Here is a 16,901-nt window from a genome sequence, read left to right on the forward strand (position 1 = left end):
TTACAAAGAACATAACTTTTCGTCTTTCAAAATAAGATGCTGTCATTACCCCCACCGTGGTTTGACTTCTGACTATGCTTTTACTTTGGAGAGCCAGGCCGCGCGCGCTGCATCCTCCCGCGTCTCTGTTGACATCGCGCATCTCGGCCCGTGCGTAACAACAGCGCGACATTCACCAGGTTCCACTTCAAGTGACACGGATGGTGACCTGACAATCATGCCGGGCCAAGGTAACACACACATTAGATCAGAAATAAATACATACATAAATAAATAAAAACATGATGGTAAGAAAGCTGGACGTGTTTGTTCCATGTTTAAAAGTTTGGGTGTGGTGTTGTTGTAGACGTTGCACCTGCTGTGGACAATTCCAATCAGCTCTGGGACGAGGGGAAGTTTGGTGCTTGTCAATGTTTGGGGGAAATTAAAGTAAAAAATATATAAAAGAATAAGTTTTAGGCTAGAATAGGAAAACTTTTTGATCAACTTGTGATTTGTTGAGCTACATACTGTTATTAAATGAGGAAAACCTTGGACTTAACATCATCTCTAAGGGTCTGTGTTTATGTTTCCAAAATTGGAATCAGTGCCCTTTGTAGCCAACAAATGAAGGTGTTTGGTGCTAAAGTTTCAGTTCTGTAGCTCAAGAACTGAGTGAGTTGCTCTATCAAAACGTGTTGATCTGGTCACTTTTGTAAATATTCATTACAATATAGACAAACATTGGTAAAATAAATAATAGGCTAGACCTATTATCAGCAAAGTCTGATATCAGTAACTGGATCTTCTTTCTCTCTCTATCCATCCAAACTAATGCTGCACATCATTTTAGTAACTAGAGAGAATAACTAGATTACTTAGATTATGTAATTATTATTTAGAATATCAGTACACAAAATATGAATTGATACTTAACACTTATGTGACCAAGTGGTGAAATTAAAAATAAACTACAGGGTTTTTGTCTATTATGGTAATGAAAGTGGTATTGAGTGTCTTTGAGTTTGAAATGTTAGTTTTGTGATTAGGTGGCATCCCTCCAGACGGTTACTCCATATGTTTTCCATTCTCCATCCTGCTCTAAAGACTATGTGCCTGTATGTAAATCAGTTTAAGCGTCTACATAAAGCGCTCCAGAGAGCTTTGCACCAGGATGCATCCCCATATTGAGGACATTGACCACATGTTTGCAGTAGTTATTCTCTCAGTCCACATTATGTGCTCAGCAGCTAATCATTAATGCCATCTGTTACCGCTGTGGCTTTGACCCGTCTCTGATCGATGGAGTGTGGACCGATATCAATAAGCCTCGACTCACTACTGCACTTGTGTTCAGAGGGAGTAGTGTAGACGCAAACTGTACTCGAGTAAGAGTACAATGGGCAAATGTTGTGTTTTTTAAGGGTAGAGCAGTTAACCTTTGTCTCGAATATCCTCTAAACTTTGTTGCTATCTCGGGTACCAGGCAATTCATAATGTGTTTTATTATTATAGTAGTGTATTGTCAATTATTCCTATGACAGGTTCTGTTTTAATTATACTGATGTTGTAAATTAGGGCTGCACAATCTATAACAAAAGTATCGATATTGAAAATAATAATTGATTTGACTGAGTTGTACTGCTTTTATGATGAAAATGTTGAAAAACGGCAGATTTTATACATGTTTTTTCCTTATCAATTCTAAATTATATTTTATTAAGTCTTATTTTGACAGTTTGACTAATACAACGTTTTAAGAGCTCTTAAAAATTATTCAAATATGTAATGTAATTTATATGGTTACTTTTTTTTTTTTTTTTAAAGTGGTTCTGGTCTTAATTTGCTTGAATATACCTGTTCTTCTAACGTTATACTCACTCTTTGTGACGTGAGCTAGCTCCGAGCGAGCCCCTAAAGTACGGCGTGTCGTCGGTACACGTTTATATACACGTTTATATGAAAGAGGAACTTCACGAACGATCGGGACACGCACTGGAATCGCTTTAAATTAACTTGTTTTGACTTTATTCGGCTGGATTGAGTGTTTTCGTCGTGTCGTTGCGATGTGTCTTGGCTCCGGCCCCGCCCCCCGGCTCCGGCCCCGCCCCCCGGCCGGCGCCGTACCGCGTTTCCACAAAGGAGGAACTCATGAAACTGCAGAGAACAGTCGTCTTACCCGGAGATCGTCACGTTATCCCGGCGCAATACTGACCTAACCTAATACTGATGTGCAATTCTGTCGTATGTGCAATTGCTGTTGGAATTCATGTGCAATCTATGTGCTGTCGTGACACATATTCATGTGCAATTACCGTCGGGATCACATGCAATGGTATTTATTTATTTATTTGTCTATGGGAGTTTTTATTTATTTATAGGAGATCTTCTACTGAAAGTGTTTTTCAGACTTCCTATAAGTGATCTGTTCTTCTGTATCTACCTCTGTATCTACCTGCGTTGCACCAATAAAATTTCCCCATGTGGGACAATAAAGGAATATCTTATCTTATCTTATCTTATCTTATCTTACTCTCTGTTCAAATAACTGCTGTTTACAGGGATGCATCACTACAGCTGTGCTCATATTTACAAGATGAATTTTGATATTTTTAAGTTAACAAAATCCATCTAGAAGTCTTCAGTCACCATATTTCATCCTTTAATTTGTTTTATCGTATATTTAAAAAGTCTCAACAGAGTACAACAGAGATAATTGCAGCCTTATGAATGAGGTACTCGAGTAAAAGTACTACTGTCGTCTCCACAGGTCTGTGTTGTGGCAGTCTGGAGCAGCCCAAGCCCCTGATGAAGATGGGGCTGACAGTGATCCTGATCGGACACGTGAACTTCATGTTGGCCGCGCTGGTGCAGGGAGTGGTGCTCAGACACATCAACTTCCAGAAGCACCACCGGGCCCTGGAGTTTGCCATCTCCACTGTGCTGGCCCTCACCGCAGGACTGGTGGTGAGCAGGCAAATATACACACTCAAAAACCAAATGTTCCAAGCAAGGGCAGAGTATTGGATTTTTTTCATTTTTATTTATAGACAAACCAAACCAAAGGAGGTCAATGTTTTAGAATCTTCACAAAACTTCCACACATCTATTCCGTTCATACAATAGTCATGTAAATAGAGGTGGGCAATTTATCAATATTTAGCTAATATTGTGAATTTGAAGATATTCTCTTTATTCAAATTTTGCATATCTTTTATTGTGAAAAATGCTACAAAAAGAGCTGATTTTAAATAAACAGTTTAGTTGTAAGCTTTCATTCAACGGTGTTAAGCAGGAATAGAGGACCAGATTTTTCAGTGGCTCAAGGCCTCTGGGTGCTGCTCTAACAACATTTTGGGTCATATCAAAATATCTCCAACTGTTTCAATAGATTGAGTTTAAACAATAAACTAACTATGGATTTGATTTTTGTGAGAACTAACATACAACATGCTTTATCAACATTGTTTTGCAAAATTATCTGTCCAGTTCTGAACCAGAATTAAACTAAGACTAGACTAATACCAACCAGGTCTGACCCGGAATCAAAACAGGTCTAAAGCAGAATTGAAGGGGGACTAAACCAAGACCAAACGGGTCCAAATTAGTGCTAACAACAAAAGAATGAAGTCTGCACAGCTAAATTAGCTCCCAAATGTATTATTGTTCACCACCAAGTCCTTAAGCACGATTAAAACATTTGGGAGCTCATTTGGGTAAGGCAAAGTATTCAAATCACAAAGACAGTTTAAGACTAAAAAAGAAAACTGCAGATAAAATCCTTTCGGTCATATACTCAGCTAAACAAAATAGTCTCTCATCTTCAGAAAGACTGTTCCAGATTGTAGGTGCATAAAACTGAAACACAGATTCTCCATGTTTAGTCCTGACTCTGGCACCAGCAGGAGGCCGGCCCATGTTTAGTCCTGACTGTGGGCACCAGCAGGAGGCCGGTCCATGTTTAGTTCTGACTCTGGCACCAGCAGGAGGCCAGTCCATGTTTAGTCCTGACTGTGGGCACCAGCAGGAGGCTGGTCCATGTTTAGTCCTGACTGTGGCACCAGCAGGAGGCCGGTCCATGTTTAGTCCTGACTCTGGGCACCAGCAGGAGGCTGGTCCATGTTTAGTCCTGACTCTGGGCACCAGCAGGAGGCTGGTCCATGTTTAGTCCTGACTCTGGGCACCAGCAGGAGGCTGGTCCATGTTTAGTCCTGACTCTGGGCACCAGCAGGAGGCTGGTCCATGTTTAGTCCTGACTCTGGCACCAGCAGGAGGCCGGTCCATGTTTAGTCCTGACTCTGGGCACCAGCAGGAGGCTGATCCATGTTTAGTCCTGACTCTGGGCACCAGCAGGAGGCTGGTCCATGTTTAGTCCTGACTCTGGGCACCAGAAGGAGGCCGGTCCCTGAGGTCCTCAGAGTCTGAGATGGTTCATATGGCACTAATATGCCCAAGATGTACTTTGGTACTAGGCCATGGAGAGACTTGTACACAAGCAGAGCTGCTTTAAAGTCTCTTCTCTGAGCCACAGGAGCCAGTGCAGAGACCTGAGCACAGGACTAATGTGATCGTACTTCCTGGTTTTAGTCTTTTCTAGTTTAGGATGGATTTGGATTTGGATTTGTCTGGTGTTCTTCTGAAACACTGAACTAGCACTAACCCAGAGTTAAACAAGAATGTTGTATTTTATTTTTTAAATATTTGGAAGATAGGATGTGGGCTGGTTTGAACTGCTTGGAGGGCCTGATTTGGCTCCCAGGCTTTATGTAGCCTTTATATAGCCCTGGTCTTTATCTGCACTTTTGTGATTAATTTAACAGACATTTCACATGTATTGTACCTCAAATAATGTGTTTACGACCTTTCTGTTCGGTTGACATAATATTATCCAATTATCGTCATCAGGAGATTAAAAAAGATCAAATCATTGTATAGTCAGAAAACCAAAAACAGACACACAACAAATACCACAACTCAAAAAGATAACTACAACTCAAATTGGGAATATTGTTTCATTCATTTTAGTAAAAGCTCAAATAGTTTCAGGCTTAAAAAAGTTGTTTTTATTTTAATTGTTTTAATGTCCATCCATCCATCCATCTTCTGCCGCTTTATCCGGGGCCGGGTCGCGGGGGCAGCAGTCTGAGCAGGGACTCCCAGACTTCCTTCTCCCCAGACACTTCCTCTAACTCCTCCGGGGGGATCCCGAGGCGTTCCCAGGCCAGCCGAGAGACATAGTCTCTCTAGCGTGTCCTGGGTCTTCCCCGGGGCCTCTTCCCGGTGGGACATGCCTGAAACACCTCCCGAGGGAGGCGCCCAGGAGGCATCCGAAACAGATGCCCGAGCCACCTCAGCTGGCTCCTCTCGACGTGGAGGAGCAGCGGCTCTACTCCGAGCTCCCCCCGTGTGGCCGAGCTCCTCACCTTATCTCTAAGGGAGCGCCCAGCCACACGGCGGAGGAAACTCATTTCGACCGCTTGTATCCGCGATCTTGTTCTTTCGGTCACTACCCAAAGCTCATGACCATAGGTCAGGGTAGGAACGTAGACCGACCGGTAAATAGAGAGCTTTGCCTTTCGGCTCAGCTCCCTCTTTACCACAACGGTCCGATGCAGCGACTGCATCACTGCAGCCGCTGCACCGATCCGCCTGTCGATCTCACGCTCCATCCTTCCCTCACTCGTGAACAAGACCCCGAGATACTTGAACTCCTCCACTTGGGGCAAGGACACCCCACCCACCTGGAGAGGGCAAGCCACCTTTTTCCGGTCGAGAACCATGGCCTCGGATTTGGAGGTGCTGATTCTCATCCCAGCCGCTTCACACTCGGCTGCAAACCGTCCCAGTGCATGTTGCAGGTCCGGGTTTGATGGAGCCATCAGGACAACATCGTCTGCAAACAGCAGAGATGAGATCCTGTGGTCCCCAAACCGGACACCCTCCGACCCCTGACTGCGCCTAGAAATTCTGTCCGTAAAAATTATGAACAGAACCGGTGACAAAGGGCAGCCCTGGCGGAGTCCAACATGCACTGGGAACAGGTCTGACTTACTGCCGGCAATGCGAACACAGCTCCTGCTCCGGTCATACAGGGACCGGACAGCCCTGAGCAAAGGGCCCCGGACCCCGTACTCCCGGAGCACCCCCCAAAGGACACCCCGAGGGACACGGTCGAAAGCCTTCTCCAGATCCACAAAGCACATGTGGACTGGTTGGGCAAACTCCCATGAGCCCTCGAGCACCCGATGGAGGGTATAGAGCTGGTCCAGTGTTCCACGACCGGGACGAAAACCACTCTGCTCCTCCTGAATCCGAGGTTCGACTATCGGTCGGATTCTCCTCTCCAGTACCTTGGAATAGACCTTACCCGGGAGGCTGAGGAGTGTGATCCCTCTGTAGTTGGAACACACCCTCCGGTCCCCCTTCTTGAACAGAGGGACCACCACCCCGGTCTGCCAGTCCAGAGGCACGGTCCCCGAACGCCACGCGATGTTGCAGAGACGTGTCAACCAAGACAGTCCTACAACATCCAGATACTTTAGGTACTCAGGGCGGATCTCATCCACCCCCGGAGCCCTGCCACCGAGGAGTTTGCGAACAACCTCAGTGACTTCAGCTTGGGTGATGGATGAGCCAGCCTCCGAGTCCCCGGTCTCTACTTCCTCTTCGGAAGACGTGACTGAGGGATTAAGGAGATCCTCAAAGTATTCCTTCCACCGTCCGACGACATCCCCAGTTGAGGTCAGCAGGCCTCCACCCGCACCGTAAACGGTGTTGGTGAGACACTGCTTCCCCCTCCTGAGGCGCCGGACGGTTTGCCAGAATTTCTTTGGTGCTGACCGATAGTCCTCCTCCATGGCCTCCCCGAACTCCTCCCAGGCCCGGGTTTTTGCCTCTGCGACAGCACGAGCCGCGGCTCGCTTGGCCTGCCGATACCCGTCGATGACCTCCGGAGACCTACAAGCCAGAGTGGCCTGATAGGCCTCCTTCTTCAGTCTGACGGCATCCCTTACTTCCGGTGTCCACCACCGGGTTCGGGGGTTGCCGCCACGACAGGCACCGGAGACCTTGCGACCACAACTCCGAGCAGCCGCATCAACAATGGAGGCGGAGAACATGGTCCACTCGGACTCAATGTCCCCAACCTCCCCCGGGACATGGGAGAAGCTCTCCCGGAGGTGCGAGTTGAATACCCTACTGACAGAGGGCTCCACTAGACGTTCCCAACAGACCCTCACAATGCGCTTGGGTCTGCCAAGTCTGTCCGGCTTCCTCCTCCGCCAGCGGATCCAACTCACCACCAGGTGGTGATCGGTTGACAACTCTGCCCCTCTCTTCACCCGAGTGTCCAAGACACGCGGCCGGAGGTCTGATGACACGACAACAAAGTTGATCATTGACCTCCGGCCTAGGGTGTCCTGGTGCCATGTGCACTGATGGACACCCTTGTGCTTGAACATGGTGTTCGTTATGGACAATCCGTGGCTAGCACAGAAGTCCAATAACTGAACACCGCTCGGGTTCAGATCGGGGAAGCCGTTCTTCCCGATCACCCCTCTCCAGGTGTCACTGTCATTGCCCACGTGGGCGTTGAAGTCCCCCAGTAGAACAACGGAGTCCCCGGTCGGTGCACTGTCCAGTACCCCTCCCAAGGACTCCAAGAAGGCCGGGTACTCTGCACTGCTGTTCGGCCCGTAGGCCGCCACAACAGTGAGACCTGTCCCCCACCCGAAGGCGGAGGGACGCGACCCTCTCGTTCACCGGGGTAAACTCCAACACGTGGCGGCTGAGCTGAGGGGCTATCAGCAAGCCCACACCAGCCCGCCGCCTCTCCCCGCGGGCAACACCAGAGAAGTGGAGCGTCCAGCCCCTCTCGAGGAGATGGGTTCCAGAGCCCAAACTGTGCGTGGAGGTGAGGCCGACTATATCTAGTCGGTATCGCTCAACCTCCCGCACAAGCTCAGGCTCTTTCCCCCCCAGCGAGGTGACATTCCATGTCCCCAGAGTTAGTCTCTGTGTCTGGAGAAGATCTGGTCGCCGAGGCCCCTGCCGTCGACTGCCGCCCAGATCTCTCTGCACCGGCCCCTTATGGATCCTCCTGCGGGTGGTGGGCCCACGGGAGGGCGGCCCCACGTCGCTCTTTCGGGCTGTGCCCGGCCGGGCCTCGTGGGGTAAGACCCGGCCACCAGGCGCTCGCCATGGAGCACCCATCCCAGGCCTGGCTCCAGGATGGGGCCCCGGTGACGCCGATCCGGGCGACGTAAACGGCCTTGTTCGTGTCGTCGTCATAAGAGGCTTCTGAACCGATCTTTGTCTGACCCGTCACCTAGGACCTGTTTGCCTTGGGAGACCCTACCAGGGGCATGAAGCCCCGGACAACATAGCTCCCGGGATCATTCGGGCACTCAAACCCCTCCACCCCGTTAAGGTGTCGGTTCAAGGAGCGGTTGTTTTAATGTTTAACTTTTAATTTCATTAAGTGTTTGGAAACATGATGGACCTGAAATATCAACTGTTTTTTTCTTCTTTTATAACATGCAATTAACATTCTTTTACCATTTCCAAACCCCCAAAAAGACCACATTCTTAAGAGCGACTTTGCAGAGAATCTGAAAAATGCGCTGCTCAGTTGGTGTTGACATTATGATTTAAAAAAGCAATGTCTCTCTTTTATTTACAGGGAATTGTCACAGGCATTCTCACCATTGTCCTGGCCAAGAACAGGAAGAGCAGATGCTTGGTAAGTTTAAGGCACTTGGCACTAGGACATTTTTTTCGCTTCAGAAATACACCTATATAGCCATATTTTCAGGACCTGTGACCACCAAACAATGTTGATCTTTAATTAGACAAGCATCAATTAATTAATTCATGAAAGAAAGGGAAATGAGAGCAGGCTAAAGGTTATTATGGCTAGAGCTAATACCTCTCTAACTATAGATATTATGGGGAGAACTGGAGCTACTGTGGTCATGTGGTCGTCATGTGGTCTGAATAAGGAACATTAGTGAACGGGTGAATTTGCAATTTTTACCCCGTTTGTCTTCAATAGACATTTATTCAGATAATTGAATAATTTCTTACAATTCCAAAATAACAAATATACATTTAAGGACAACTTATAAGTCAAATATGTTCTTTATTGAAATCATAACGCTTATTAAACCCAACCTTTGCCACTGTGAATCCACGTCCCGTTGTAGATAATCATAAGCTACAATGTAGTGCATGTCTTGAACTAGAGCCTGGCTGATAAACGGTCAAATGTTTGTCCATGACTAACATGTTACTTTGGAGATTTAATGCAGCTTCTTCATCATGCTCTAAGTGATTGACAGGAGGCCCTATCCAATCACAGAGAAACGTGCACTGTTGAATGGTCTTCACAAATAAACTTCCTGAATTGTGATATAATTGTGATCTTGGCTCTAGAAAATAGTTTCATTTACTAACATGCTTTACTCTACTTTACTCTTTACTTTCTTACTTCTTACACTTACTTTACTTGCTTTACTGTCTTACTTTAATGTTCTTACTTTACTTTCCTTACTTTACCAAACTTTCCTTACTTTACCGGACTTGATTTACTCAACTTTACTTACTGTACTTTCATACTTCACTAACTTTACTTTCCAACTTTACATACTTTACTACCTTACTTCCTGCACTTGCACTTTCTTACCTTACGGTCTTACTTTACTACCTTACTTACTGCCTTCCTTGGAACATTTCCACCCTGTATTTCCACCATTCATTCATGCTCTTCTTGGCCTCCACACAGCAGCACGTTTGCCTCCCAGTGCTGTTTGCTCAGGGGCCGCCCGGGCAGGACTGACAGGGCAACCTGCTCCGGGCCATGACTAAGCACCTGCTCTGATCCAAACCACTCCCCGTTGCCTTTTGTCACCCTCAGACGGTTAACCAGGAGAGGCAGCAGCATTTTCGGCTGTTTGCCATCTATCGCTTAACCCGCCTGTCAACACGCCCTTATGTCACATGAACGCTGTCCACAGATTGTGTTTTATCACTGAAGTATATCTGAAGTAGTTTTAGCCGGGCAAAGTATTTCAGGGCACACTTTGTAAACCTGAGTCACTCGTTTGTGCGCAGATTTTTGAAAACAAAGACTGGTTTCAATGCCGCAGGATATAATGGGCATTGGGTTTGGCAATAAATGGCTTGTGAATGTCTGCCATCATAACTGTTATTAAAATATTGTCAACAAATGAAGTAATCAAATATTATATCAATATACTGTGCTTTTACGGCTCCGAAAAAGCAAGAATTATAAAGAATATGTTGGAAATATGTACATTTTGTGTTTTTGTAGTTAAAAAATATGTTATTTTGTCTTCAAGCAATACCACTAGCATTATCTGTGTGTTGTCCAAGTAGGTTCCATGGCTACAGAAAATTTATCATCCAAACTCCTTTCAGATTAGCTTCATCAGGGACAAAGAAGTAAATATGTTCATTGTAAGTACTTTTCTCTTCATTGATCGATTTTATTTTGTCTTTAAAAATAATCAGAATCAGAAAAGGTGTCAATGAACAGAATTCACAAACATTGAAACTTGCTTTGGTGATTCGGTGCAACATAAAACAATTAACAATGATAAAACAACCTATATAAGTCAAAAAGAAAAAACGATTAAAATCAGCTATAGGATAATAATAAAATGGGCTCTAAGAAACAAACAAAAAATCAAAATAGGCTTACTATGTACACAAAATGTACAGTTGAATTTACATATGTAGTGCAGTGGGTGATTATGGTTAAAGTGGCAAAATAAAATGGCTTTCAATATCAATTTCCTGAACATAATACAAAACACTGCCATTTAGCATAAAACAGTTCAGTTTTAAACCATATCGCTTTTTAACATTCTAACAACAAATCGATTCACTACAGGAAGAATAATCGCCATTTTAATGTATCAGCGAGACACTCCTTTGGTGTGGCTCTGTGAAATCTGTGTGTGCTAAACATCAAATCGATATATATTTGAGCAGAAGCTTCATTTTATTCATTAGACTAAATAATAAAGTGATATTTTTTGTAAAGCATTGCAAAGTCAATATATAACGCTTTTATGAGGCAAAGAGTGGTTGTGTGTTTAGTGAATCCACCTGTTGGTTTTGTATGTCGTGGTTATACAATTGTTTGCTTTGCCGTATGGAAAATCGTACTGTTGTGATTGATGCTGGACATTTGTAAAACCGTATTTTCCGGACTATAAGTCGCACCTTTTTTCATAGTTTTAGGTGGAGTGCCACTTATACTTAGATTTATACTTATACTACTTATACTCTAGAGTGACTTGTATGTGATATTATTTGTTATTTTCACACTGCATATCATACTCCAGTGCGACTTATGTGTTTTTTTCTTCTCTTTTATGCATTTTTTGGCTGGTGCGACTTAAAGTCCGGTAAGTACGATAATTTTTAAGCGCAGTTTTTTTTTTGTTTTTTTTTTTTAATCTAACTAAATATGTGCTAATCCACTGTTAGGTTGCTCAGCAGATGCTCTGTTATTCATTAGCTTATTTCCTGTCAATATTAGTTCATCCGCTCGTCTGTTATTGACCAGTGACAGTTTTATTGTTTGATTTTCTAACTTTCTGTTGAATCAACAATAGCCCTAACCCTGCAAGGCGAATGCAGTTGTGATTTTAAATTTAATTGAAATGAACACAGTTGCCCAAAATAAACTGCAATCATTAGTTGTAACACAATAAACCTGCTGATTGATGTAGACATTAAATTGCTTAGTTGATTAATTCATGATGTTGACTTACACTTGTCGACCAAAGTGTTTGTTAGTCGCATTTTTTATGGAGATTGTAAGGAAATATGTGGACAACGGCAGAAATAAAAATGGATGGAGCAAGTAATCTGGAGTTTTAGGAATGAATGATTGGGTTATTACTTTATTACGTTCTGTTTACTACTTTTTTGTATTGATACATTTTGAGACCTAAAAAGACAAACTGCATTAACAAGACCACAAGCTCAGCCACAAACTCGACCACAAGCTGATGATCTGGTTGGTGCAGTGCGGGTTTTTGTCTGTGTGCCTAGAATTTCTTCTGTTGACGACAGCTCTAGAAAGTGTGAAACGGTTGTGCAGCAATGGTTCAAACTTTTCATGCCGGGACCTCAAAAATAACCAGGCATTCGATCCCAGAGTGAAATTAAATTGACTGCGGTAATAGTTTTAGCTGGCAAAACATGTCAAGGGTTAGGGTTAAAAAAAAATAAAAAACCTTTGATACATATCTGTTTTTATAATATCTTGAAATCATCTTGTAAAGTGTGACCCCCCTCTTTGGGAACCACTGATCTACAGGACCTTTTCTGTTTTATGTATAAGATGTCAAAATACTACTGTTTTATTTTACTACTGTTTAATTTTAGTGGCGCTGGGGGGGAGCAAAAACCCCAAATGATATGATCTTGATATGATCCATGAACTAACCTTTTCTATGCTTCTCTCGTTGATAGACCTGGACTGTGTTTGCGTTCAGTCTGACCGCAGCGATCCTCAGCGGGATGTCTGCCTTGGGTTTGTTTGTTGCCGTGGTGACGGCCATCAAGCACAACGGCCGCAGCCTCCTGAGCCACTGCCGCTTCCCTGACGCCATCAGCTACTCCAGCGTCACCAACGAGTGCCCCTTCGACCCCACGCGCGTCTATGTGAGTGTAATGGAACGCCTGTAAATCCAGTCACGGCCGCTGCTCTTAACACTGTTGCAGCTGACCTTTTGACCCTTGACCCGTTGCACTCTGCATTGTTTGTACTGGAGGGATTCTCTATTGAACACTCGCATGCCAAACAACTGGTCACTGACGGCTGAAAGGCAAGATGCATGTCAGTCGAAGTTGGCTGTACAGGCCTGAGAATAACACCAAAGCAGAAAGAACTGGTTTGCCTTAGGTTTGGGTGATAAAAATCCAAATTGTAGTCTAATCCTGTAATATACCATTGCTTTTCTGTTAAATTCCAATCATGCTAACTTTTCCCCACCCTCTCCTCCTGCCATGCCCTGATTTTGGTGGATGTAATCAGTCACATAAAAGTATGAACTCTTAGACGCAGCTTTAGTTTCGCCTGAAGGAGGATTTAAAAAATACTAAATGCATGAATCGTAATAAAATGGAGATATTGGCACTAAAATATGATGTGATCTATTTTGTTGGCATAATGCTCAACCCAGGTTAAACCACTAACCTGAAGTTCTTGGGTTTGATCTGGCTACTCACTATGTTTATTAGCATTTCACCTACCTTTCTAGTATCTGTGTACTGAATATGTGTTTGACTGGTTCCTTGATTTGAAGTACTTAGAGTCCAATACAAGTACAAGATTCTACATTTTGGAGACTCTTTTATTCAATTTTAAAGAGTATTTAAACATGAATTACAGTAGAAGTTGCTTGGATGGGAGTCTTGGCAAAGTCCTAAGCAGAACTCTGAGAGGGAATACTCCTTTACCTTTAATGCACTGTATTTTGAGAGAACCCAAATGCCCAAAGGGTGGATTACATCACCCAAAAAAGTGTTAGAACTTTTGAGTTCTCACAGTTGCTCAGAGGCAAATGACAGTTATGTAAGCGGTGTATTTTCTCCTTCTTGCATATTTCATCATGGTTTCTAGCTCCGTGACTTTGGTATTCCGACTTCGACTTCCATTCCCTTTGTAGTCTGCAAGTCGGCACGCCAACAAAGACAAACTCCCTATTCCCCCTGTGCAGATGATCATATCAGGCTGCATATTTCATATTTGTGAGTTGTTGGCGTTCCTGTGAGACATCCACCCCGCCTGGGTTCTGTATTTTTGTGTCTGTAAAAATGTAGATCTGAAACGCACCGTCGCCCACTGTGGAGTTTTCGTAAGATCTGCTGTTGAGCCTCAAATTGCACAGGGAGGGTCCAGATGGTGGCGCCGATTTTAACGTGGCACTTTTCTCTCCCCCGGGTCTCCCAGAGCACCACTCTGATCCTGTGGCTGCCGCTCATCGTCACCTCCATGGTCCAGCTGGTGTTCACGTCCCGGTGTTTCGCAGTCTGTACCTCCTTCTTGGAGCTACCCTGCTGCTGCTGCTGCTGCTGCGCCCACAAGAAAAGGCCCAAGTTGTTTGGAAGATCGGTGAGACCTTGAAATGATAGTTGTGGACACAGCACCGTGGGACATTTGAGAATTGTTTCAGACTCACTGCTACACTTACCCGTAGTTACCATTATTATTAGTATTATCTTGTTTTATGCTAGCTGTTTTTATTTTATTGTATTTTTTATTTTATCTTTATCTTTCCCCTCCATTCCTTATTAGGAAATTAGAGGTTTTGTCTATAGGAGTTTTTGTTTATAAGTTTATGAGTTCTTCTATTATTTTTAAACTTTATCTGTCCTTTTCCTCTGTATCTACCTGCGTTGCAACAATGAAATTTCCCCATGTGTGGACAATGAAGGAATATCTTATCTTAGTTAGTGTTTTTATGATCAGAAAATTCAATTGGACTTTCGTTGTGGTCCAGAAAATCTTTATTATTATTCACAAGAGAATTAGTAACTGCCCCTTGTTTGTAGGTAAAGTTTCATGCTCTGAGAAAGTATGTTAAATTATTATTTTATTTAAATTGGTATTTACCAAAAGGGTTCCATGGTTTCAATGACAAAACCTTCAAAATAATTTCAAAAATAGCTCTCATTTCTTGTTGATGATGAAACTTGTAATTCTCTGTACAGTAAATTAGACTGCAGACTGTCCTCAACATTGATATTCCCTTTGATTTTAAAACTATGTATCTCAGACATAAGACATCAACAATGGACATGATTGATGGATACCTGTGGAATGCACTAAAAGCAATATGATAAAACTGGATTACGGGGACAGAACCGACTTAAGGACTGCACGGAAAAACTTTGGATATTTACAAAAGGAAAAATGAAAAAAGTGACTAACTTTGAACTTTAAAATTGACACTGGGACAGATTTTGAACACATTTGTTTTGTTTCTTGGGCTATATTTATTTTTGATGTCATCTTTTCATTCTCTGGTCTTGCTCCGTAAACCTGTGATAGATTGCGTTCACATTCTGGAATGATGTCATAGTCCCCCGCCCGCCATCTGAGACCATGTAACTCTGAGGGAGATTCTTGTTATTGATAAAAATATGCAAAATAGAAATCCATAAACATTGAACATTTATCCATAAAGACTAAGGATTGGCTCCACAAATCCTTTCAGCTGACAGTAGTCCGCTTTAACCTTTGGAATTGAATAACATCACCACATTCTGAGGCTTTTGTTGGCTTACTATGTTCTGACAGAAAAGACGTTTAACTTTGTGCCAGTTTTTGTTCTGATTGCTGTGGATTCTCTTGTTTCAGATAAGCATTGTGAAGCCTCTAGAAGCTGACCCTGCCCACTTTTCACCCCCTCAAACGAGCACTTTAGTACCACCAAGTCACCCACTGCCCCCTCCTCCCCAAAGACGCTCGACGACCAGTCCTGCTCCACCCGCTCAGCCCCCCCGAGGCACGGGGCGCCCCTTCCAGCCCGCTGCCCGCTCTGCTCCCGCTCTGGTCCAGTACACGGAGAGCGCGACTCGCCTCAGCCACAATGGGTCTCATTGCAGCGAACCCCCGAGAATCCCTACCTATCTCGACGCCACCACAAGGCCGCACCGGGACAGTTCGAAAGCGCACACCAGCCGGCCCCTCCCTCCCCAGTACGCGCCCCGACAGCATTACAACAGCACGCCCCCGTCTCAGAGGCAGCCCGTGGCCAAGCCGCGGAGGGAAAGGTCCAGTCGGGAAAGGACCCCGAGCTCCAGTGCAAGAGTGCAAAGAGTACCAGAGGAGCACCAGCTTCTCAACCGACAAAACCAACCGCTGGAGAGGGGGGCAATGGAGAGGACCAGTTTTTGGATTTAGGCACGGCATTTCAAAAGACACAATTGCCCTGTTAGCAAAATCTGCCTGTTCATTTAAATTGTGTTTTGCATGAAAAACACTTTTAAAGTGTCTGTCACCTGGAGCAGGCGGGGGACCCTCTGCCAGAAAGTTACGGGTCAGATCTGCGACTAGGGGAGCCAGTTTACGGAAAAGCCATACTTTAGAACATTGCAGGCAGGGCATATCCAACCCCTCCATATCAACAAGCAGGTCTTCCACCACTGAAGTTTCACTCGACTACTTCTCATGTGAAGTTCATGTAAATTAGTAATAACTAAGTAATTTGCACTTTGCAGATTGTACTTGTTTGCAGTGCATTTTTTTTGCATAGGAGAGTAAATGACTGATCCAGTGACTGCTGCGCTGTGATGTAGAGTTGATCTCTGACTCTCTGTGAGGTGTCCACCCGTCACATGCAGCTAAGAGGGTCAGTGTAGGATGTAAAACCTTACAGTATTTCTGCTGCTTTTTCTATATGCTGGAATGTAAAACCAGTCTAGATGGGCATCTGGGGTTATGTTCAGAAAGACAGCCCAAAGTAAGATAAGTCATTTTTATAACTCTATAACTGTCGCTGTTACATTACAAAGTGTTTACGCTGCTGTTCATGTTTGCGGTCTAGTCCAGTGTTTGCAATTACTTTGAAGGATTGGAAAGTCTGAAATTCAAAACTGAATTGCAAAGTCTACCTAGTAATTTCAATTCAAGTTTTACTGGTTGAGAATATCATGCCTAAGACCTGACTATTAAGTCAAACCAGATTCCCATGCTCCATGGTCAAGTTATCATAAAAATATGTTGCAATAGTAATTTGCCGTTTTGGCTTTGTCATCCTGTAAATGCACTTTTTAAGTTGCCAAGATTGTAACTTTGTGCAATGTTTACCTGTCTCTCTGCCTTCATGTTTATAGTGTCTAAATTAATAAAGATTTACATGTATTTTCTTTGTAATTGA

The 16,901-nt window shown here is 44.0% G+C and overlaps 1 protein-coding gene across 1 annotated transcript; it reads left to right on the forward strand.

The window, feature by feature from the left end:
* The first annotated feature begins 173 nt into the window (after positions 1–173).
* Positions 174–15,945, forward strand: LOC140361854 (uncharacterized). The gene is made up of 6 exons (XM_072447736.1): positions 174–230; positions 2,750–2,946; positions 8,660–8,719; positions 12,487–12,678; positions 13,970–14,131; positions 15,380–15,945. Exons 1-6 carry the CDS (start codon positions 218–220, stop codon positions 15,923–15,925), a joined length of 1,170 nt encoding a protein of 389 aa, XP_072303837.1. The 5' UTR covers positions 174–217; the 3' UTR covers positions 15,926–15,945.
* Positions 15,946–16,901: the final 956 nt, after the last annotated feature.

Source organism: Eucyclogobius newberryi, unplaced genomic scaffold, assembly GCF_026437365.1.
Source record: "Eucyclogobius newberryi isolate DKJ021-1_F unplaced genomic scaffold, fEucNew1.0.hap1 SCAF_16, whole genome shotgun sequence".
NCBI lineage: Eukaryota > Metazoa > Chordata > Actinopteri > Gobiiformes > Gobiidae > Eucyclogobius > Eucyclogobius newberryi.

What these genes read in the sequence shown, in the direction of transcription:
- LOC140361854 (XM_072447736.1), top strand. An exon ending in TCGACCCCACGCGCGTCTAT is followed by an intron (nt 12,679 to 13,969) that starts GTGAGTGTAATG and finishes CGGGTCTCCCAG; the next exon opens with AGCACCACTCTGATCCTGTG. An exon ending in CCAAGTTGTTTGGAAGATCG is followed by an intron (nt 14,132 to 15,379) that starts GTGAGACCTTGA and finishes CTCTTGTTTCAG; the next exon opens with ATAAGCATTGTGAAGCCTCT.